Source organism: Dicentrarchus labrax, unplaced genomic scaffold (assembly GCF_905237075.1).
Source record: "Dicentrarchus labrax unplaced genomic scaffold, dlabrax2021, whole genome shotgun sequence".
Lineage (NCBI taxonomy): Eukaryota > Metazoa > Chordata > Actinopteri > Moronidae > Dicentrarchus > Dicentrarchus labrax.
In genome coordinates, this window is record NW_026136704.1 from 8,193,241 (window position 1) to 8,218,013 (window position 24,773).

At 44.4% G+C, this 24,773-nt stretch overlaps 1 protein-coding gene across 6 annotated transcripts; it reads right to left on the minus strand.

Moving 5' to 3' along the window:
- Positions 1–624: 624 nt before the first annotated feature.
- On the minus strand, positions 625–23,201 carry fam131ab (family with sequence similarity 131 member Ab). 6 transcript variants are annotated; one of them, XM_051398382.1, is made up of 6 exons: positions 22,626–23,201; positions 18,481–18,617; positions 13,025–13,118; positions 12,710–12,892; positions 6,786–6,917; positions 625–5,551 (listed from the first exon to the last, which is right to left on the minus strand). In XM_051398382.1, exons 3-6 carry the CDS (start codon positions 13,092–13,094, stop codon positions 4,902–4,904), a joined length of 1,035 nt encoding a protein of 344 aa, XP_051254342.1. In that variant the 5' UTR covers positions 13,095–13,118; positions 18,481–18,617; positions 22,626–23,201; the 3' UTR covers positions 625–4,901. The 6 variants fall into 6 exon arrangements, with proteins under 6 accessions (XP_051254342.1, XP_051254338.1, XP_051254341.1 ...); XM_051398378.1 differs by lacking the exon at positions 22,626–23,201 and adding an exon at positions 22,507–22,618; XM_051398381.1 differs by lacking the exon at positions 22,626–23,201 and adding an exon at positions 21,922–22,140.
- Between the last annotated feature and the right edge of the window lie 1,572 nt (positions 23,202–24,773).

Below are 24,773 nucleotides of genomic sequence, written 5' to 3' on the forward strand. Positions count from 1 at the left end.
TCTACTCCACATTACCAAGACATCAGGAACTAACTTAGACTTTTCTCATTCTGCTCATTCTCAGACCATTCATTTCTTTAGTGTTTCATATAGAAAGTGTTTCTTTTTATTTTAAACCTCATCAAGGAGCACCTTAAACACACTCCAACAAACCAGAGCTATCTGCAGGGTCCATGTACTCAAAACCGTGATGATCACACACACCAGCCTTTATTCAAACTCCATCACGTCCTGCTCTGATATTTCCCTTCCCTTTCTCTCTCCCTCTCTCGACCCACCAAATGGATTACTGAGCTCCCCAGGGGTGATGATGTCATGGAAAAATGAAATACCTACTGCTGTAGGATCAGTAAGTAAGGCTTGACTGCTGTCCTTTGCTCTGGTAATAACTTAATAATGATGATGTCGTCATGTCAGGGAGTTAATTGCAGCAGGCTTCATGATGTGAATGTCCAGTAGTAAATGGTGTTGAAAGAGGTGAATGTAATAGTTCATTATCTGGCCATAACCATAAAACACTACATGGAATCCAATGAGATTAATTTAGCTCTCCACACGTCTCCTCCCATCTATCTGTAACTCTTGTCCATATATAACATGGAAAAATAATCACATCACACCAGATTTGTATATAAGAACAATAACAATAGTTTATTAACTCGAAATAATATCAGATGCAGCAAACAAAGATTCATTTTTCAAATCCAAGGTGGCAATAATCAAATAATTACATTCAGCCAAAAGAGGAAGAAAAGTATTTAAAAGAAAAAAAACAAGAAAAAATAAAGACAGGGTTGAGATCTCAGAGGGAGGAGAAGGTTGAGTGTGTGTTTGACTGATGCTGATGGTGATATGCAACCCACTTAGGATGTGGACGGGACAGTACATTCATTATGGGTCATCTATTATCCTCATACCCTGTTAGTTCATGGTGTCTTTGTCTCTGTTGGGTGAGTTGTATGGCTTTGCTCTCTGAACTCTCACAAGCCTCTGTTCATTGTGGTGGGGGGGTGTGTGTGTGTGTGTGTGTGTGTGTGTGTGTGTGTGAGTGCCCGGTGTCACTATGTGCACCCGCCCCCCCTGAGGATTGTGGGATGTTTTAATTACAACAGTGGAGGCTAATGTGGGTTAAACACAGACCATCCCTCTCCCTCTCAGTGAGGATTACACTCTCTATATTCCATTCCTACAGCAGTTCTCACACTCTCAGTTGTGTTCGCAGGTTTTGTCCTAATATTCACCAGTGGGGGCCGGTGGTGTGGGGAGAGAGGTCCCAAGGCCCTTTAGCTTTGTTCTAAAATGGTAAGTAGGCTATAGGGTGACAGGGGTGCCACCACCAACTGAATATTCATACGCCCTCCTGCCTTGAAACTGTCCAACAGATGTTTTGATGTCTTTTTATAGCGCTGGGTTCTCCCGCCACTATCACACACACTCACACACATAGAGAGAGAATTTGGACCTCCTCTCTCTGATAGGTATCCAATGTCAGCGCTTGCCTGAAGCAACAAACTAAAACACACTGCCCAGAGACACACACTCACACAAAAAGAACCATGTTTCACTCTAAAGACATCTGTCTGACTCAAGGACAGTGGGGCGCTTTTCTGTTATTAGGCTACAAAATATTAATCACTTCCGAACAGAGAGGAGAGCGAGAAACACTTCCCTTCATCATCCGTTGCTTTACACAAACCACTAGGAGTTTTCTGGGACAGCTAACCTCAAAAGATGTCACTTAGAAAGAGCTTGTGGCGGTGAGGAGGGGGGTAGAGAGAGTGAAACATGGAGCGAAGGGGAAAAAGACACAAGGGTGGAAAAAAAAGACAGACAGGAGAGAGATACGCATCTCCTGTTCATCAGGCGGTTTCATAATCGCGGGCTAATTGCCTGTCGGCAAAGGTAGCACTCAGACGTCCTCTCGGTTATGTAATGAGCCCCCTGTGGGGACGGATGGATGGAGGGAAGGAGGGAGGGAAAGAAAGAGAGGAGGGGGAGAGTGGAGGCAGAGGAAAGGACAGAGACAAAGAGGGGTGGGAGGAGAGGAGGGTGAGGGGTCAGGAAATGACAGGACAGAGACAGAAGGATGGAGAGGGGAGACATTCATCAGGCTGTCTGTCTGTGTGTGTCAACGGGAAGTCTTTCAATTCTATTCTTACGAGGACAAAATGTTCTCATAAGGATAGAAAGAAGTGACAATCCACCAACGTGCCACTTCTACAATGGGATTAGGACTTGGATTTAGGGTCAGATTAGATTCAGGATGGGGTTAGGATCAAGGTTAAGTCTGGATAAATGAATGTAGTCATGGTCTTCAGAAGTACGACACTTAAAAACACACTCCATGTGAGAGAGAGAACAAGACAGCTGGGTGAATGAAAACGCATCACACCAAGGTGTCCGTCTTCTCTCACACACTCACACCATCTCACACACGCAGTGCCCTGGGAGAGCAAATGCACTGTGGCGGACAGACTGATAAATAGAGGAGGAGAGGGGGTGAACAATGGCGCGTTCTCGTCATCGCGCCAGGACAAAAGCACAACCTCGTCTCGCCAGCATCGCCCGGCTTTTAATGTCAACCAAAAGGACAATCGGCACACAGGGGATGCAACAGGATGTGTGGTGCCGCTGTCGAGCTGAATTTAGTAGCGTTTTACTCCTGCTCATTCAGGGAGGAGGGAGAAGGGGAAGGGAGCCAAGCTCTGGGCTGAGCGACAGCATGGAGGATGTGATGATGGTGCAACTTGGGAGGTCAAAGGTGACGAATGAAAGGCACAGCTTCAGTGGTTCCCCCTGAGTTGTCGCTGTCTTTTCCAACTCTCCTGACTGGGACTCCTCGTTTTCATTTTGAGTTCAGAAGTCAGCTGATTTTTAGCAACGTCATCCACCTTCTATATTTTCAAGATCATTTTCAGATGTTATGTACTGTATGCTTTTTTTATATATATATATATATATCTCCAGCACCAGTAAAAGTTCAACCTCCAACGAGAGAGCTCAGCTACACCAGACACTGCTTTAAAGGGAATCGCTGCATTGGAGAGGTTTTGGAATGATATACCGTGCAAGCTTAAGGAGCTTGCTGACATCTTACAATACAGCCACACACACACACACACACACACACACTTGCACAAAACTCCAAACATACGGACTCGCACATTGAGGCTTATCTAAACAGTAAAGAAGGATGTGGGGGCTGAATCTGTGCTTTAATTATTTGTAGAAAATAACTGCGCACACAAGGCTTTCTCTCTCGCAGACACACAAAAATGCACCCACACAAGCACACATGCAGGGGATGAGAGACGAGTGGTGTTATGCATGCAGGCGGGATGCATTGATGCTCTGGTCCAATGGGATTTCCTGAGTTGTATGAATGACAGTCCCTCTGGGAGAACCTCAACGGGGCTCCACACATCACTAGGGAGATGGGAGTTTCTGCATGTGTGACATAAACATGCCTTTTCACAAACATCATAGAAAAGAAGGGAAAGCATAGAATAAAAGGCAAAGCTTTTCAGGAGTCAGTATGAGAGGAGAGAAAGAAGAGCATTTTGAAATTTTGGGAAAAAAAGAAAGAAACGAGAGCTCTTCGTGAGGATCATGACATATGGCAATAACAAACCGTATCACAGTATCCTCTTTTGAAATAAAAAATAAAATAAAAATTTTGTTCACATTGTATTGTTATTTTTTTTTCCCATTAAACTATATCACACAGTGATAACGAAGAAAAGGAGAAATCTACAGCCACGTTAGCTTCGTGCAAAAAACCACATACACTGGCACGCCGCATAGGCAAAGAGATCAAAGCAAGACAACGCATACAAAAATATAGAAAATCTCCGATGCAACTCATCTCTTCACAGAAAAAAAACTTTTCTGTCTTTTCCACCCGCGCCACTTCCTGCCCAACACCCATCACCAAAGGGTCACTTCAGGAACATTCTCAGTGTGTGTTGTCGTCACTGCTGCTGCTGCTGTGTATTTTTTTAAGACAACCAAAGTAGTCATTATAGTAGATCATTATGGCAGATGTCCATCATAATGATGTTTGGAATAATGTGAACAACAACATGTTTGAGTGATAGAAAACTAGTACAATAAAAGCATATCATTTCTGTCATATAATTTGTGACAAATCTTTTTTTAAACTTTGTTAAAATACATACTATGTCCTGTCACTTTGAAGACATTCCAGCATTTGCTCATAATTGGTAGTGACAGAGTTAAATAGTTTGGCATACTCAGCAAGCCATGCCCAAAAGGATGCTATTTTGTCTCTTGCAAAGGTAGGGGCAGGGAGGGGGGAGGGAGAGGTAAGGGCAGGTCCCAGGATGCAGTGTCAACCCTCTCTCCCAGGGGAGAGACGCTGGGGGAGGTGGGCGGGGGTTATACAGAACAGCTGAGATTACAAACCGTGCTAAAGACCGGGTCAGCCCATTGATATCAGCACTTGCAAAACACATGCAAAGATAAGTCAGAGTTTTGGACTCAGTCATTCTGTTTGCCTGTTGGTGGCTTCTGTTTCTAGAGTCGCCTTGCAGGTAGGGACGGAGCCGAAAACTGTGAGCGTCATACCCACGGGCGAGTCACTGGACTGCTGTGGCACGTCCAGCACTCCTGTTTTCACACTGATAAAAAAGATTGTTTGGACGCCTTCAAAGAAAATAGAGTTGGTACATCGAATGGGGGACAAAAGCAGTTACAAGGTGGAAAGGGGGGTTGAAATGCTGCAAGTAAGGCAAAGACGGATGCTTCAGTCCAAAAAAAACCCAACATGCACGGAGGTTCGAACTTTTCAGACGCCATGAAGGAGAGGGGGAAGTTGTTGCAAAAAAGAAATCCCTCCAATGAGCTCGGAGGGATTAAACACTGAGGTGAGATGAGAGGAGTCATTGGTTGTTTGGCTCTCCTGCCCTCTCCTCCTCCTCTTCATCCTCCTCATCGAGAGACACAACCCCAGATGAGGCCACGTCGGAGACCCTCCTGCGTGGGTCGAAGTCGGGCGCGTACTCGACTCCATTGCCCTCCGTCTCCACCTGGCACACGGTGCTCTCATAGTCCTTGCAGGGGGTGTCGTCGTCCTCGCCGGGTGACAGGTACGTCTCAGAGTAAGACATGGAGTAGCAAGGAGAGTCTTGACCCCCGCAGGGCCTGATGCCCCGCCCTCCCCCGCCCAGGCTGTGGAAACCGCAGTCCCCGCCAACGGGCGCGTTCTGCCCCGCCCTCTGAAGTCGGGCCAGCAGCAGCTCCTCCCCTCCCTGCAGCGCCGACAGGATCTTGGCAGCGAGCTCGGCAGCGTTGCTGTGGGAGTGGGTGCAACGGTGGCCGCCCAGGTCACGCAGCAGCGGGTGGTGCTCGTCCAGGCTGCAGAGGCTGGAGCACAGGGTGTCCGGGGAGCCGGCCGTGGGGGAGGGCTCTCCGCTGCCACCTCCCTCTCCGCCTCCTCCACCACCGTCGCAACAGGGCCCTCGGAGGCCCAGGTGCTGGCAAAGCTGGCTGTGGATCAGGTCCTTCAAGTAGGGTGGATATGATGGCACATCTAGAGGGAATGATACAAACTATGAGCATAAAGTCTTGAAGGAAAAAGAACAAATATGAGCTGAAACTGTAATATTTCCTGTTGGGTCACTGAGTGGTTATCAAATATGAGGAGGAAATACAGCAGCAAATGATGAATGGTGAAGAGAAATGTGGCAATGCACCAGCAAAAGCTGCCAAACACAGATGAATGCAGGCTTTAAAAACAAAAACCTGTGTTAGAGGTAATTTATTAATATCAATCAACATTATGTAAGGCCTCAAAGATACACACAAAAACACTGAATGTAAAGTTGACTCCACAGGCGGCTGTTTTTGCAACAGGAAGCCAAATTATTTTATGTCAAACAGATCAAGTGGAAGTTTGCACCACTAAAAGAATCAATCATTGGTAAAAACTCAACCAATGCATAATTTAAGGAAGAATAATGTGCATGTAAAGCAACAAATAAAATAAAATAAAAACCTGTTATAAAGCACTGCATATACAAGTCCAAAGTCAACTGTGAATGAATAGAAATATGAATGAATGAAAATCAATAAGAATTTATAAAAAACTGCATTACAAGGGTGTGAAAAATACCAGCAGTTACTGTATAAGAAAAAAGAGCAATTGATAAAAATATATAAAAATATGAGATATAAATTATAATTTAGTATAATTGTAGCCAGTTCTAAGAACTACTGCAAAATGTGAATTGATAGAGAAGTGAATAATCTTCTTTAATTAATGCAACACACAGGCTGCTATATATAAAGCTCTATTCACTAAATGGCCTTTGCCTGAAGGTAAGAAGCCACAGATGAATATATGAAGATAGAGAAGCAACACTGAGATGAATGTTATTAGCTGCAGTACAGTTCATTGGTGGTTCAGTGTAATCAAGATGAAAGCTCTGGTATACACACACTCCCACACACAGCCATGGTCAAATACACTCTGTGTATTTATAACCTGCTCACACACCATCCTCACACAGACACTGTCTCTGCAGCAAAGGAAATCATATTAAACTTGCAGGAGGGATATCAAATTGCGCTGAGGAACAAAAAAAAAATGTAGGGAGGGGATGAAAACTAGGGCACTGGGACAATGAAAGATACAGAGAGGCAGAGAGGGAGAGATGGATGAGGAAGATGGTGTGTGATAGGCTATTAGGAAGGAAATAAATGTGATTCAGCTTTACCACGACTATTGTGGTGTAGAGGTACACTGTGTGTGTGCGTGTGTGTACCTGTGCTCTGTGTGGTGGGCTCGTTGGCAGGCAGAAAGTCCTCGTCATATGAGTCATCGTTGGACTCGTCGCCGTCCACAGAGGACCAGGCCCTCAGCTTAGCCTCCGCTATGGCGAACTGCTCGGCCACACCTGCGCACACACACATACACATACACATAAGCTCCACATGTACACACACAAATACACGGTCGGCATGGTAACAAGGAGGCAGCAGGCCATTGTGTCTCCATATCATGTAGCTGTTTTTGATTGGCAGGTCTGCATGAGGAAAAAAAGTGTGTGCTGTAGTATTAGACTGGACAGAGACAGCGTTCCCATTACAGCCAATGTTCTTCAGCGGTCATTTGCCTGGTGCACTTAAGATGGCTGTCACTGAGGGTTTGATAGTGTTGTTATGCAGGTTGCATTCCTGCCTGTGCAGAGGAGACAGTGAGTTGAAGAAACACAGACAAAATCTGTATGTCACTGGGAATGCCAGGAGAAAAATACTTAAGCAATGTAATCAGTATTGGCATTCTCATTGAATTAATGATGATACAACATCAGGTTAAGTTTTTATGCCGCATAAGCCACTGTTCAAGTCATAGCCAGCATGAACTAATAGAGCAATAATAAAGAACAGGTCAAAAAACAATGAGCAGTATTATTATGGCTCACATGGTAATTACCCCATAATGTTCCACAGCAGTAATAAACATCATACTCACCATTCTGCCACTACTATCAGGTTGTCTTTAACATAAATGCTTGTTTTCATCCACCAAGGAGTTATTTTGTCTTTCCTTTCTTTCTGTCAAATTCAACACATCCTGATTTCAAATCAAAAGCCTGCCAATTAAGGGAAGGCTGCAATGCATTTAATGTACAAACATCTGCAGGAAGTGTTGCAGCTCAGAATAAAATAAGGCTCTGCACACTGAACTAAACTGAATTCACACTCTGTCCACTCGCTTTGTGTGTGTGTGTAGAGTCTCTAGCATAGTCCTGTTCTCTTAGTAAGGTAAGTAAGGTAAATAAAGGCCCTGGCCAGTATTTGAACATTTTGTTTTAGTGTGTCGTAGGTTTTTCCTGTTGTGTCCACCCCAATGACATCCATGAGGGGGACAGATTACTATAGGCACCTCTGGTTATAATACAACACATCTAGTAAGTGCAGCCTCATAAATGACCACATAGTTCAACAACACATTTCTGAGTCAACAAAATTAAACATCACATGCTTCACAAATTTTATTTTACTACTTTATACCCTCACAAATCTGTATATACATATATTTTACACTTGCTTTGGCAATGTGAATGTCTGTTTCCCATGCCAACAAATCCCCTTTGAATTGAATTGAGCTGGATTTATTGCATATCTGTACAGTACAGATGTATTTGAGAACTTGGTGTATGCTGTTGTAAATATTATATATTTGCATAGAAATACTTTGTTAAATGATTTTATCAGTGGCTGTGTTACTGTAGTTTTGCCCAGAAATGATAACCTCCACTACCATAACAATTAATCAAACATAAAAAGTAACCAAACATACACTCACATACATAGGCATGTGAAACACACACATGTAAGGCCACAAAGAGAACATCAAAGTGTGTGTGTGTGTGTGTGTGTGTGTGTGTGTGTGTGTATGGCTGAGGTGACTCAGCATGTGCCAGAACCAGTAAGCCACTAGGTCCAAGTGACCAATCACCTCCAATCATCATCAGTAGCTGGCCAATCAGAGAGCGAGGCTCCCTCTCTCTCTCTCTTTCTCTTCATGTCTCTGCTCAGCCTCGTCCTCTTCCTCTCTGTCCATCTGTTTTGTATTCCTCCCCGTTCATCTGCTCTCTCCTTCATGTCACGCCTTTCTTCCAATCGTCTCCCTCAATAAAATGCTCCATCGACTCACCTGACTCTCCGCATTCCTACCGTTCCCTTTTCTTTCACCGTGCAATCTTTCAGCCTTGTCCCTCACTCTTCATTTTGATTTCTATCTCTCTGACTATCTTCCCTCAGTCTCCCTTCTCTTTATGTCTCTGACTCTCTCCCTGGTCAATGCTCAGTATTCATGCATTGTCTCCCGCAGAAAGAAATCGATGCTCTCATTCATCTTCCACTGTAGCAGGGCCCTGAACTCTCCTCACAAACACTGGCATATCCTCCGGCAAAATGCAGCCGTGCGGGCTGCTCTTTAGTTGTCCTTTGAAAGCCTTTTATAATTCCTTTAACTCATGAAGAAAGAGAGTTTTCACCTGCATACTGACTTTTTTATGTCACTGACCCACATACCACACAAAAATAGGGATAAATAGATAGTTTAGACACACATAGACAACTGTGTTCTTCTGTCTGTAAAAATTCTGATTTTTATTACATGATACAAATGTATAGCTGGCCAGGCATCAAAGTGCCAACTTTAACTGGTGCAGATTGTCATATTGATTTCAAAATGAAATTATTACCGGGTAGAATGTCTCACATGATAATATGACAAAATCTAATGCAATGTAATTATAACCTTAATTACAAACTGTGCTTGTGACCCAACATTGCACAAAATGTGCTCACTGTGAAGATCTGAAAATTAAACAGATTCTCTTTCTTTCTCTCTCACACACACACTTTGTACAGTTCTACTATGACTTCATCACTTTATCTAAGGGTGTCAGTGATACAGTTTGGACATACTGTAGCATGGTACAGCGGTTTGCAGTTTTACACTTGTCTACTCTCAAACTTTCCTCATAAATATCTACTCAGAAGGCAGTAACAGTAACTCCTGTGGATGACTATAACATATTTAGATAATATTTATCACTTTAAACCTGCATTAACTGCGTTTTGTCCTCTTTGGGGCAGTGGAAAAAAAGCTGTAAACACTGCACTAATATATCATGACTCCAGCGAGCCGCTAACTTTGTCTGTGTTTCAGTTGGTTGTCGGGTCGGTAGCGTACGTACAGTGGGTTTATCAAAGCTTATTCCCTGATGAAAAAGGAAATGGGGCTGATGAGAGCTGTGACTGAATCAGAACAGTAAAGTTGCAGACTGTAAAAACAAAGCAATGGGCTGGAAAATATTCAAAGCTCTGCAGAGCTAAGGGAGTTGGGTGATTATTCTCTGCAACTCCTTTCACATTACACATAGTCATTGGATTTGCTGTTAATAAAGAATATTGGTTATAGCTGCTTTAAGAAAAACAAAGTCATGGGCCCTGGTAGCTCACCTGGTAGAGCTAAGGCTTAGTTCTTACCACAGCGGACCAGGTCCAATTTTGGCCCGTTACCCTTTTCTGCATGTCAACCCCTCTCTCTCCCACCTTTCCTGTCCTATCTTCAGCTGTCAAGTCCACCATCTCCACAATGCTGCATGGTTAGATTGTGCGGTCGCTTTTTCCAACACCCAATGCCAATTTCTCCGTTTATTTAGTGTAAACCTGGTGAGCAGGACCGGTCTGACCACATACACCTCTGCTATACACACTTTACACACAGCCTCACATGTATTTTCAACATATTCTCTCACTCACACTCTTGTCTTTTTTCATTCACACACACCCACACACACACACACGCACGCACACACACACACACGCACACACACACACACACACACACACAGTGACATAAGCCTCTCTCTGTGTTGGCAGCCAGTGTCATGCACTATAGAGAGACACTGCAGGATTAACTTCAAAGTGTTGGCACAAGTTAGTCTATCAATAGGACAACCCCACCGGCATTTTCAATTCTCAAGATGCCTGATACGCACACACGCGCAAGCACTGTTGTGTGTTCTACTGCAATAAGCTTGCACCAAAACACACCAAACACTCACTTCACACATTTTCACGTGCTCACTTTACGTACTAACACGCTCACCGACATTCAAGCTGTGCATCCAGTCACCCACAGTAACACTATCACTGGGCTACAAGGAGAGAATTGACAAAAAATAAAAGCAGTCAGCACAACTGGCAGCTCCCTGATGGAATGGACGCACACTGATGATGTAAGCTGAAGAGACAAGGAGAAGTATAATGTATCGTAATGACTACCCAACTCACCCCCTGCCAGTCAAATAGACCCTGTTTATGTGGCCAGGTTCAAACAGTTCTAAAAAGACCACCTACAGAGCTGTTAAAAGCAACTGAAAGAATATATTGAATGATTGATTTATAAAAAGAAGTTATTTGGGTGCTTTAAACAAGCTGATTTGAATCATCATCATGTAAGGGAAAACAACAATGGGGGGAATGAGAAGAGAAGTCATGTATATAGTAAGATATAAAAGAGGAAAGAAAAAAGAAAGGAGAACAGAGGAGGCACAGAGGAAAATCGCTCAGTCACGGTGGCACTAGCCAGGAGCAAAACCTTACTGTGCAAATTAACCTTGAGAGTCTGCATTGCAGGGAGCGAGCGAGAGAATGGAGGGAGAGCAGGCGGGAGGGACTGGGTGAAAAAGACAGAGAAAAAGAGGCGATAAAGAGACAGAGGGCAGAGAGACACATTAAAAGAGGGGACAGTGTAAATAGGAGGAAGAGGGTATGTGTGGAGGAGAAGAGTTAAGGGCAAAGAATGTGGCTGCATACAGTCGCTGCAGAATCAAACATACACCTTGCATTAACATGCAAACTGTACCTGGATAATGATATCTGATCAATTGCATTCACACCTGGTATCTTGATTCTGACCACATTGTGACTGGCTCTCAACATGCAAAAAAAGGTAGGCAGATATGTCCAGTTTAGCCATGCTGCTGTATGGACTTTGCTTTTTGACATGCATCTGGAGATAGGAGGACATGGGACATGGAGTTCAGTGACCTTACAACTTGTTGGGCAGATTTTTTCTTAAAGGGACAGTCCAACTATTTCACATGTCAACGTCAGTTTACTACTGAGTACTATTGAGCCAGTGAAAACTGTTGTATCATATCTTCTGTGGCTTTGAGGAAGCTTTGTCAAGACTGAGAATAACCCCAATGATGTCATAGTGATATCATTGGGGTTATCTCAGCTTGGGCATGAAGATAACCGATTAATAACTGAAAGTAGTTATAAACTGTTGATGTAGTGTTTGAAAGATGCCATGGATTTGCATGATCAGTGGTGTAGGGATCCAGTATTTTTGAAGCATCAGGTCAGGATATGTTCACCTTTGGTGCTTCAATTTTGATCCATCTTTATTAATTGATTTTTTTGTCTGTTCTGTCAGTTTGACAGTGAAGACAGACAGTAAATATATGGAAAGACAGAGAAGGGCAGTTGAGGTCCCTGGCCAGAATCCAACAGGGGACATTGCACTAGTATGGCCATACTGTATATGGTCTTGACCACTAGACCAACAGGACTCCCTTGTACTCGAAATACTAATACATTGGCTACAGTGTACAGACTGCATTTACACTTTGCCGAGATCTTGTGAACAAAAGAACCTTCATGTGGTCTAGCTGATCCGATAGTCTTCCAATTGCAATGCAGAAGCTGCGTTAATATAATTTTTCAGTCCACCATATACAGTATACTGTGACAAGACTAGCTGGTTTGAAGCTAAATTCTGCACATCCATTTCTGTGAAATGCTTACTGGGAGGGTTTTTTTTTATTAAAAAGTCAGTATTTGCAACATCTTGATTTAATTGACTGTAATTAATGATTATGTGACATGTGACAAAAATACTCATTTGCACCTTTTTACATATGTTTACTTTTTTGTTATTATGGTTTTTCATTTAATTAGGATGTCTTCTGTGATCTTTATTTTCAGACATTTTCATAAGCCCTCTTACCCTAGTTGTGTGAGTCACTTTTTGGTTTATTTGTTGTCAACTTGCCTGTGCTGTTCAAAACCCCCCCTTTCAGCTTGAACTTTGAGTGCAGCGAAGAGTGTTAATGAATCAAAATAAACTAATCGAACAAACAAGCAACAGACATCTTACCGGCAGCAAAGCGTGCCTCCTGTTCTCCCTCAGTGAGGTCGGAATAAGAGTTGAAGTCTGATTCCGTGGCTGCCGGAGTGTCAATAGGCTTACACCAGCCTTTCCATTCTATCAGATGGGCCACTCTGCCCTGAGCCATTGCTGTAGGCTTCGTCACATGGTCCTTCACCACCTGGGAAATACCTGCAAGGAAAGGTTTATTCTACAGTATATCTTTTGTGATAACACATTTTTATTTTCACATGGCTGCATGCTTTTACAAGATGTACAATCGGCTGCATTCATGAACTTTTATGTGATTAATGTTGCACTCACCATGCAGGGAGGATCGCGCTAATGCAGCAATCTCTTGAATGGTGAGAGCTCTTCTTGATTTTGGTAACATTTCAATGGTGTCATCAACATTCACCTGAAAGGACAAGGGAAAAAAAGTGTGACTCAGGAGAAAACAGGTGCAGTAGCTCAGCTCAGCATGAATGTGAGCCAGCCTCTCAATACATCCTGCTATGACTCACAGGAAAGCCCAGGAGGGACTCCTCTGTTCACAGTACTTCAACTGCCTCAGTGTACTTTAAGGCCTTGGAAAGTAAAGGATTTTTTAATGAGTCAAAAGATGTACACCAACAACCACACAGGGTCATGTAGGCCTATGTGCATGCATGATCAAGCACATACTGACTTGGGCTGAACAATCATTGTCAGCAGCCACTCATAAATAGGACTATGTTTATGTTTAAACAATAAGTTAAACATGTTATGTAGCATGATAAAATAATAGTTTGACATTGTGGGAAATACAGTCATTTGCTTCCGTGCCATGTGTTAGATTCAAAACAATACCGCTCTCATATCACTAATTAACATGTTTAATCTTGTTTGTTTAATCACTGAAAATAAAGAAACATAAAAATGACAAACTGTGGCTTACGGCGAATTATGTGCTATATTTCTTATCCAGGCAACTAGTTTTTTGTGCCAAATTGCTGAACTACTCCTTTAAAGTTCTGTTCAACCAATTGTTGCTGTCTGGTTAGCATATTACTTGACGTACAAGAGAAGAAACACAAGTTGTAACAAAACAACAGGCCAGTGATACTGGTGGCTAGTTGTAGCCACAAGTGGATTGTCAAATTAGCCGGGTGGTTAATGAGCAAATGGTTTGTTCGGGTAACTGAGCTGACTCTTCTCAAGTAGAGCCTGTTGGTGTGTCTATGGCTGCAGACAAGGCTCTATATTTGCACATTATCTGCACACAGCCAATACACAGGTGAACCTCTCCAGTGGTACCAGATGTGGCTGCTAGTAGATTTCTGATGCAACTGCAAATCTGCATGTTATTGTATAGGAAAGTACTTGAAAGGAAACTGATGAAGCTCTGCGTCCAGACGGCTAGACGGGTAATTTCCCTGTGGGTGAGTTAACAGAACCAGACACTAGACAAAAGATGGACCCCCTCCTTTCGCCGTGTCCTCCATCAAATCTGTCTGCTCTGTAAAGTCAAACCACAGAGGGAGTATCGGGTGTTGACGAGTTCTTTTGTCTGCTAACTCTTTTTATAGCCCTACCTGTTCTCACGTGGTAAGCGGGCACGTCAACCGCAAAGGCCACATGCTGAGCTGACGCTATCATGTTGTTACTCAGTATGGGTCAACACACCTGGCTGACTGAGCAATCTCATGACCGTTTTAGGCCAACAAGTTTATCTCAGCAGGTGCAGATTGTGTCAAGTCCTGTGGCGACTGACAGCAGCTCTCTGAAGCTCCACCTGCCTTCATTTAGAGTAGGCTCACTACACCAACTGAAACATAGCAAGAACTTAGATTGTTGAGGCATTTTGAAGTTAAATCTTACTATTTTCCTTCCATTCATTAAGGAGTCATCAACACAGACCACATCTGACAATGAAGTTAGCTCATCCCACAAACATCATCCTGACCTTGTCCTGTCAATTCCACTTAATGGAGACAAAATTCCAGCCGACCAAACAACAAAATGATCCATCAGAAGGGCCCTGCAAGAGTGAAGGGGGATCCTGGAGCTCATGATTGTATCAGCGGCTGCCACGAGGCGCGATAATCCTCTTGTGCCGCAGAGCAGCTCACAGATCAGAGGGAGGATAATCTGGAGATAATGTGACATATACCCTCGAGGAGGGTTAGAAAGATATATTGTATTGGTCTTTAAATTAAAAATCACATGTCAGGCTGTTAATGTTGTCCACCCACAGCTAAACATTTTCTATTTGTTTTCAAATAGTTGCCCAGAGAAATAATTTTAGTGTGGTGTGGGAGGATTTTATACATCTTCAGGGATATCCAATTCAAAAACTCCTGTCTCATTCTGCCTAATGCCCCTAAAGTTGATTTCATCACTATCACTATTTTTTCCCATGGAGTATCCCATGATGATAAGACTGCTGTTTCAGAGACATATCTAGTCTGACAAAAATACTATTTGGAAAGACTGGAGTCTAGAGACGCCAAATGGTCCAACTCAAGTATTATTCAAATGTATCATTATGAGCTTTTGGAAACTAGGTCCAACTGTATGCTTTGAGCATCACCTTGCCACACAGCTCCAGTTAACAGCACCGCTGGCTGCCGGCTCTGCTCCCCTCCCCCCTCCCCTCCCCCACTGCCCTACTGAACAACAGAGTCAATACAGAGGAAGACGAGAGCAGCGCTCAGAACAGAGTACAAGCGCTTCAGACTGCTGTGCCGCATCTTTTCCACCACACACTCCGACAACATACAGCGCATACATATGCACATTTACACAAATGATCTCTAGTGTGATCCTAACTTAAGACCAAGCTGAACGTTACAACCCTTATATTCAATATCATACAGTTGCACACGTGGTATCACACAACAGTCAAGATGTTAAGCTCTCAGAAGGATAGCAGCACAAACACACTCATAATGTCAAGAAGTCTTCATGGTCTGGTGAACACAGACAGTACTGAGGCCACTCAGGTTCACTTTTGGCTTTTAAAATGTTGGTTAACTGTTGTTTCCATGAGTCACTGCAGGCGGACTAATGCGGCCTCGAGGCACACAACAGATTCTTTGACACAACACAAATGTTAAGAGCTGAGAGCACGCTGACTGTGTGTGTGTGTGTGTGTGTGTGTGTGTGTGTGTGTGTGTGTGTGTGTGTGTGACATGTATCCAAGCTCGCTGGTCTGTGTCACCTGGAAGTCTGCACACACACAAAATCACAGTTAAACGATTATTTTTGTTTTCATGATTTAGATTTATTAAAATATAATTGTAAAATCTAATTTAATTTTACAACTTGAGTCTTCGGGCTCAGTTACATCAGAAACAGTTTTGGCTGTGATTAAGCCTTTTTGTTGCCGTCACACAATGCCACAAGTTTCCGTGGCTACGCTACTTGTATTTATTGATCAGTTTTTTGGGGGGCTAATTAAGGTTATATCACAGCAGAAATCTAATTTGTGCCATTGTACTGGCTGATTGAGTCAATTACCCTTTTATTATTTCAAACGTCCACGGCGGAGCACAATGGTGCAGACACATTTTGCTTGTTGCCTGGGTTGCTTTTTGTTCAATAACTCCTCTGTCTCTCTCTCTCTCTCTCTCACACACACACACACACACACACACACACACACACACACACACACAGGTGTACACAGAAGTCATTATACAAAATGATATGACAAGGCGAGTCATGAATGGTTTCAGTGGAACAGACTGGCGTGATATCTGCCTCCCTGGTGGAAAATAACCTGAACATCCTTCTCCTCCTTCGACATGCCACGTTTTTGCTCGACTGTGAGTCCCTCTCTCTCTCTCTCTCTCTCTCTCTATCTCTCAACTTTTCCACAATGGGAACATTTCTATGGCAACTGGTCACCATGGAACAATTCCTCCGGGTGTGCCTGATTCACTGATGATGTCACACACTCCCAACAGCCACAACAGCCCAATGAATGCCTCTCGCACGTGCCTCCCTGCTCTCATCTACTGCAGACGCCGCCGCTCAGAGAAGCCACGGCTAACACAGGCGTCAGAGATGAGGCATTTGCATCATCATAGGCGAATTTAATCTCTTTGGTGGCACTGAATAGGAAGCAGATTTAGATGTATTTGAGTTTTACAACCAACAGGTCTGATTGCTGCTCCAGTTTCTGTGAAAATATGATTTTTTTTGTTTTACTAAATCTGTCTGAATATGGCTAATGTCTGTCTTTTTGGGGGTCCCTGAAGTGTAACGATAAAGAGATGTGATAAGATCAGCTACCCAGCCAACCTGCCTCTTACAGTGCCCAGTATTCAATAACAGGCCTGCACATGAAGAGCGAGAGGCTGCGTTTCATAATGGATCACTTAGGCGCTGCTAATCGTCGCCTGGCTGGCACACATCAGATTCACACCCAGATGGTGCGCACTGATGGATAAAAGAGGCAAGGTGGAGTCATCATCCTCATTACCATCATCATCCTCATCATCTCTGAGCCAATTATAAGCATCCCACTAACTTAAATCCCACAGCTTAGTTTAAAAAGCCCAGACAGTATCTTGCCTTAAGGTCTTCTAGACACAAATACAGCAGCACCACCCTTACCAAAGTGCCCTCAAAACCCCTTCTTTCCTTACCTAATATCTTATCTTATTGACAGTCTTGGGTGCAGGCTACCCTGACAGTCGGACTGTTTGCCAAATGAAACCCCACAATTAACCGGTCAGAGCCTCTGGTGCATCCAGTGGACAGGAAAATGTGTTTTCTCTAAGGCTTTTAAACTCATAAAATAAACATTCAAGGGAGCCATTATAAATGTAGCATCTAACGGAGCAATCAGTCTGACTGTTCAGTAGTAATCTCTAAAGGTTTTGTGTTCTATTTTGTGCAAAGGTGAGAAGCATTACGCTCTGTGTCACTGAGATTCCATTTAAAATCCTAAATTGAAGATTAATTGCTAATTACGCTGAATGACTTGCAAATAATTAGAAACCAACTGGTTGACATTAATGGAAACGAAAATGGAGGAAGAAGTCGGGGTTGAATCACACATTAAAGATTTGGATGGCTTGATTAATAAGGTACTTATTAAACCAGGAAGGGTTGAGAAAATAATTTTCTGCTTCATGTGGCAAATTACTGAGAGACTGTCATCTTTGATTAGGAATATCGGTGCCTGACTAGGTTATAATACAGTAGGTTGCTTGAAGCTTGGTTCAAATGATGTGTACTGATATACTGTACACAGAACATCCCATAACGTGTTTATCAGTAAACATAGATGTCGCAAATGTGGTTCTTGGAAGGGATGTAAGTTTGTGCCATTAAACCATTTTGTGAGTGAGCTTGTGAGCAGTGAGCTCCACTAAATTGAATACGTCATTTGCTTCATTTGAATCGTCACTAGCCATTACAAAGCACTAAGAAATATCAGCTAGCTTGTTTTAATGATAAAAGGAGTCTATAGCTTTGGCTAAGTCTCTCGCTATCAGCGGAGCTATATTAGTTCGGCTATATGGGAGGGTGCCTATGTTCCCTCAACCCTATGTTCCCGCATTTCTTTTTTCATAAATTTGTATGAGATTTCATCCCCCTTTCTCCCAATTTGGTAGCCAATTACACCCAACCTATTCCCTAACCCTAACCCAATGTAGGAACACAATGCCTCATTTTGAAGATGTCCTAGAAATGTGGGAACATAGGGCTGACCCCGGCTGTATTACAAACTCAGACCAAGAAGAAATTATACAAAAATAAAAATAAAAAAAGATTGTTAAGGGCACCTCGCTGAAGTCCAGTGCGCCCAAAGGTGCTGTCAGAATCAGTCTGCGCGCCAAGCAGGTCCGCGTGCTCCCCAAAAGCGCGAGGTCAGACAGGGAGCTTGCCGCGCTCCAGTCCACGCGCAACGAACCGTCAACCACTGTCAGGAGGAAGAGAGCCACGTGAAGATTACAGCGGATGAACAATCGTAAAACTCATAGTAGCTCCGCAGCATATTCCCGCTCCAAAATAAACAGTAAATAGCCAATAAATAAATAAAATGAATATTATGACAACAACGCTCCCCGCTTCACGTGGCAATGAAACGTTATTGTTCATAATATTTGTTTTAATTACTGGAGCAAGAATTACCAACTATGAGTTTTAAGGATGGTCAAAGTTGCAGTCACCATGCCAACCCGTTTCTCCCCGGGGACTCCAGGGCATCCACTGAGGGGTGATGACCATATAAGGGAATGTTGCGGTATCTCACTGCAGTTTCCCCCCAAAGAAAACCACATTCAAACACCTACATCAAATGTCAAACGTAGGCCTACCAGCCAATGCCTGTCTCCTGGAAATCGGCTGTGATTGCAAAAAAGAGGGTTTATGAAGGGAATTGTGAAGCTAAAACACTCAAAGAACCGTCTGATTTGAGAAATCAATAAAGAAATGTAAGCTATTTAAATAGGATGTAGTTTGGAGATTTCATTTAAAATTGTTTTTTACAGCACTGTATGTTTCACTGTAGTGCTATAGAACTTAAAAGGCGTCTTTAGGCTTGTACCATGCACTTTCAGAAAGTGTTTATAATCATTGTACAGTAGTTTTGGAGCACCCTCCTTTTTATTATGCATGGTACGAGTCTAAGTGTTGGGCTCAGCATTCATAGAACCCTTTATTGCAGCGTACTCTGTGGAGACTACTTGTAGTGAGATAACAGGGGGATAACAGCTACTTCCATGCACTTTAATGCCATGCCGTGTCATGCAGGTAAGGCCCTGGCAGCAGCCCAAGCCTGTTTGATATTTCATAAAGTTTGCTCTTCTTTGTCGGAGGGAGAGAAGCAGTATAACACATAAAAAACAAAACATAAGGGACATGCCTGTGATGGCATGATGCATTTTTTTCACCTCCCTGTCGTTTAATGCGCGTTTTTTGACGTGATGGGGCACGTCATCCACACAACCGAGCAGAGGCACCAAATGTCACCAAGCAACCTCCTGGCTGCAAACGTCACATAACTGCCTGCAGGTATTCGTTTGCCTACATGATTTTAACCTTTCTAACAGTTGCCCTCGTCATGACCCGACACACTCCGGGACCATGAAGGTGCTTACAGACCCGCTCCTGTGGATGGGGCATGGCGGTGGTACAGCGCAGCACGCAGAAGAACATTTCAGCACCTGGACAGCTCCCGTCCGCCACACACACACACACACACACACACACACACACACACACACACACGTGCAAATCCTGCGCGTGCTCGCCACTCTTCAAATCAGATTTGCAGAACGAGATTAAGAGGTGGGTCTCGAAATGTCAGTGCCTGGCTCTCCTTTCCAGCCCTCCACTGCAGGGAGGCGGTTCTAGTTACTGTCCGTGAAAAGAGCGCCTCGCTCGATTAGTCGCCCGCACCCATCTCAAATATTGAGTCGAGACCAATCACTCACCCCCGGGTCAAAGAATCTGTCGTTTAGCGCCCTCAGCTCAAGTTGCCCACCAGCAGAATTCAATATGAGCCGTTTAATTGGGCGTGATGAGATCAGATGCCCGGGGTGTATTGTATCGTTGAATCTAGGCCACCTCTGTCAATGAAAGTATTGTTGAGAGGAGTGAAAGATGCGCACGTGTCTTGCATCAGATTGGTGTCCAGAATGTGACAGTCATTTGAGCCCGGTACATGTAGGCTGTGCCGCCCGCTGTGAACCCGGACCCAGAGGGATTTTATGGTGACACGTCAGCAACTAATTGTCAGAAAATGCTCAGATTTCGCCACAGCCTCCTCCTGTCAGTGCACGGGTCTGTTGCCCTTTACTGCGACACACAGACACAGTCGCTTCAACACAAATGTTTTGCATTCACTGTCTGCAATGTACGAGTCCGGTAGGTCATTGTAGCCACGGGTTTGCAGCAATGACCGTGAGCCAGACCAAGGGAGCAGTTTGTGGCAGTGGGATCAACGTGGAATGGAAATAAACTGATGTGACTGAGCTTTATTGTGAGCATTAATGGGCTTGATCAAACTGAGAGGTTGGCCTTTTTTTTTTACTTGGAGAAGCAGACGGAAACTTGTGGCGGCTCTTTTGTGAGGCCCTGCGGTCATCCTCCATCTGTGGCTAATTTGTTAATTTGTTCGACGTCTTTTTATCTTAATTAATCTCCTTCCCCTGACTGTGATCTTCCTAAAAACCCGGAGCCGCGGCTCCAAAAGTGTGTCCTCTCCCCTCGAAGCAAATGAGAATTTCAGTCTTTATTTATTTTTATTTTTTATTTATTCGTTTCACTTCGGTCTCTCTCTCTCACACACACAAACACTCATTCTCTCTGTAGTTCCCGTTGTCGTGGAAACTGCAGATAGGGAGACCTCCCTCTCTCTCCCTCTCTCTCTCTTTCGCGCCCCCCCCCTCTCTCTGTGAGTCTTTCGGGCTCTCTCAGAGACTTATGAGCGATTCAACACAATTAGGTCAAGACCAGAACCAGAGTGATGTCACACATATACGGGCTGAATGTGAGAGTCAAACAGGTGGCTGCTGCTGCTGACCTACTGTATATTACACTCTTGATAAATGTGCAGGAACGAGCACGCACGGGCGCTTTATGTGGGGTTTTATGGGACTGGGGCACGCACTCCGCGACAAGGAGAGGGAGACAAGGCGCCATAATCATCAAGTGACTGAAGCGACAAATTACATAACCAATTAGAGGCGGAGAAGGGGATCTGTAAGCATGGATGTGACGGATAAATCACAGTTTGACATGTAACACTGACATCAGCGGCCACGTCTGCTTGTGTGTGTGACAGAGAGATGGAGATGGATGGATGGATGTGGGGCAGGTTTGATTTACGGAGGAGACCCAGTCAAATAAATAACTGGGGGAGACACGCGTCAGAGGTCGGGGTAGCACATAGAGGACGGGGCCCTCGGCGACAGCGGAGCGGCTGGGAGACACGTACAGCGAAGGTGTAAACAACCGTGAGAGCACATAGATGCGGTGGCAGCAGGGAGCTTGTTTCTTGGCAACAAGCATAATGATCTACTGCTGCATGTGTGCGCCTGCAAGCACCGGTGGAGTCCGTTAAAATGTGGACCTCTGCGACTGCGAACTCCTCCATGTGTTTCACTTTTACACCAAGACGAGACCAATTCCGAAATTGTTAGAAATAACGAGTTAATAAAGCTGAAGGTTCGGTTCGGTCGCATGCGTGAAGATGCGAGCAGAAAGAAGAGGTGTCCTACCTTGCAACTAAAGTGGGTCAGCGCGGTCAGAACCATCGTGTCCGGGTGAGTCTTCTCGTTACGAATATAAAAGCCGTTTTAAGAGCGCATCCCTCAGCGGTGTCAAGAGCACCTCTGTCTTCTCTGCCTCTGACTGGCGTGCTCACCAAAAAAGCTCTTTGCAACTCTCGAAGCATCGCGATGTTTAGGCTGCAGATACCAGCCCCTCAAGCTCTCCCCCACCACCACCCCAACTAAAATGCACCCCTGCGCGCACATACACACACACACACACACACACACACACACACACACACACACACACAGCACACACGCACCATTTAACCTCTAATACACTGAAATGTCATAAATTCCAGTCACCCTAAAACGCGTTAAAGGCTCCTTATTCACATATGACTCAGCAGCGCTATCATATGCCTCCACATCTCCGGCACAGCATGCTGTGCACTACAAGCACCCAGATCCACTCACAGCCTCTGCACCCGCGAAAGGCTGCAGCAAAACAAAATGCGAAAAAGAAAGAAAAAAAAACCCAGGCTCCCCTCCAGCGTGCTTTTATGAGAGCAGATTAAAAACAACTCTTACCAACTGGCGCTTTGGAGCTGATACAGCCCATTTTCTGCTGCATGTAGAGCCTTTTAGGAGCGCAATCTATCACATTTATTTCCCCTAAATTTCCTTGTGTAAGAGACGCCGAGCCGTACCTCACTGATCGAAAGCCTCTGTCACTCTCCTCATCTACGGAGGCTCCGCTGGGTTCCGGTACGCGCTGCTGTGCTCAGACCGCCGGAGTGACGCCGAGGGTGGGGGGGAGTCCAGCCATCACTTCTGCTCCGCGTTTTCGGTTTCTTCTTTGTTTTGGACTTGTTTCAAATCCATACATACAATTATATATAATATGTGTGAAGCTTTATTTTGAATTTTTTTGCAGCTTTAGTCTCTTTGCAGAGTTTCAGCTCTACGTCACCGGTTGAAGGGTCGGGTCCTGCGGTTCAGCACCACAGCGGACGGACAGCGCTCCGTGAAACGGCGGCGGCGGCAGCATGGGTTTCTCTACCGGCCTGGCAGCTGCAGAGGCTGGGGTTTCCCCTCTCGGTCACTGCCGGTCAAGTCCACACACAACACACCAGCACGGGTCCCCGGTCCCTGTGCAGCTCTTGCTGTCGCCCGGTCAAGCAGTGGATCACTGGAGAGTGACACTGATACAAAAATCCCACGCTTAACCGCTTTTATACAGCCCAAGCGAGTTTCCGCCTCCTTGCACTGTTTTGCCCAGCTAGGTGGAAGCGGAATGAGATGTGATTGGCTGGTGTCACCTTACATGGCACAGAGGGAGGAGGGAGGAGTTAGCGGCGCACACATAGGAGAAGTTGTCAACTAAGGATTGCGTTTCCCCTCATCTATCAGCTGACATAATGATAAACGAGGAGCATACTGCATATTTCAACAGGTCTAAAAAGGAATATGGCAGAGCTGATGATAGCCTGGAGCAGCAAGGTTATGATGCTGAGAAATAATAATGACAGAGCAACAAAAACCCACTTGGGCAGAAGGCGAGATAGTCATTCATTTTCCTCCCTGTCCGCAGCAATCTAACAGTCGGATGGAGAAAAGGTCGTGTTGGATCTCACAGGCTTTATTTATACATGGTGTTGTGCGGAGATGCAATAATAGGTGCATCCAATTATGGCAGCAAAAAGCACACACGCGAGGAAATGTTCTGACATTTTTCACACGCAGTCTGACACGTTTCAGGACATCAAAAGTCCATTTCGGACTCCCACACCGTGTAGTGGTCTAGCTGCAGGCTCATTACGACCTCCACGTCCATGCACCCAAATATAGGCAACGTTTCTTAAATAAACAACTGTGACATCCTCTGGTCACGCATATTCAATCAAAGTAACTCATTACGGCGCGAAGCACTCGAAGAGGGCATGAATAGAGAAAGAAGGTCTATTGTGAGGCCTAATTGTGGCCTATTTGTAAGCGACCTACTCTCGTCTTCAGGCAGGTCGGCTCTGAAGCATCTCCATTCTCCCTCCGTCTCTCTCAACGCCCACCAGGACTCTAAACATAGACCCGCAGAGCTGCTGACCCACGCGGCCGCTCCTCCACTATACGGCTATTATCTGTTACCGGAGGACAGAGCCAGGGTCCTCTGATGGGCATTTTCGATTCATTCATCCTCAAAACAGGATGATGCAGCGGCCTCTGAATGGATGCTCAGTGGGTGCTTGGTTACATTTAAATAACTGCTGTATGAAGCGCATTCCCCACATTAAGCAGACCCACAATACTCATGATATTCTTTTGGATTTGATCCTGAGCGCGGTGAGGCTCAATGTGTGCCACTATTTAAATAAAGGAAAATATTAACCACATGTCCAGGTGCTTGAAATAATCAGGACAAGTGTTTCCTGTGCGCGTATCTGGAAGACAAATAGCACTGTACTGCACTGGTTTAATGTCTTGTCCTCATCATTTTCCACAAATCGTACCCCTATTATGAATGGTGGACGTTTATTACATTCAGTAACTTGAATTTCAGCCCTTCTTTACTGTGTTCAGAAGTAAGCAGACCGACCCCTTGTTAGATGAGTTATATCTGTACATCTGATACAGCCTAAAGATCTTTAGTCTGCAATAGTGCCGAAAGACCCCAAAATTAAACTTGGATCATATGTTGCCTGTGCGTAAATGCGCGCGATAGAGCCAGAGAATGACAGAGGTAGAGTGCGAATGAAAAGCCGCTGGTGCCACAGGTGTTTTCCCTCTGTGAATGCATCCTTTAGTGCAATCATGAGAACATTTAATACTCAAATATGACCAAGTTTATAAACAGTAAACAC

Bases quoted from the DNA above. Each gene is read 5' to 3' on its own strand.
- fam131ab (XM_051398378.1), bottom strand. From the start codon at position 22,549: ATGCAGCAGAAAATGGGCTGTATCAGCTCCAAAGCGCCAGTTG. The intron at 18,618-22,506 runs GTAAGAGTTGTT...TCCTCCTGACAG, and splicing joins CAGCTCCAAAGCGCCAGTTG to TGGTTGACGGTTCGTTGCGC. The intron at 6,918-12,709 runs GTAAGATGTCTG...GTGTGTGCGCAG, and splicing joins GGAGGCACGCTTTGCTGCCG to GTGTGGCCGAGCAGTTCGCC.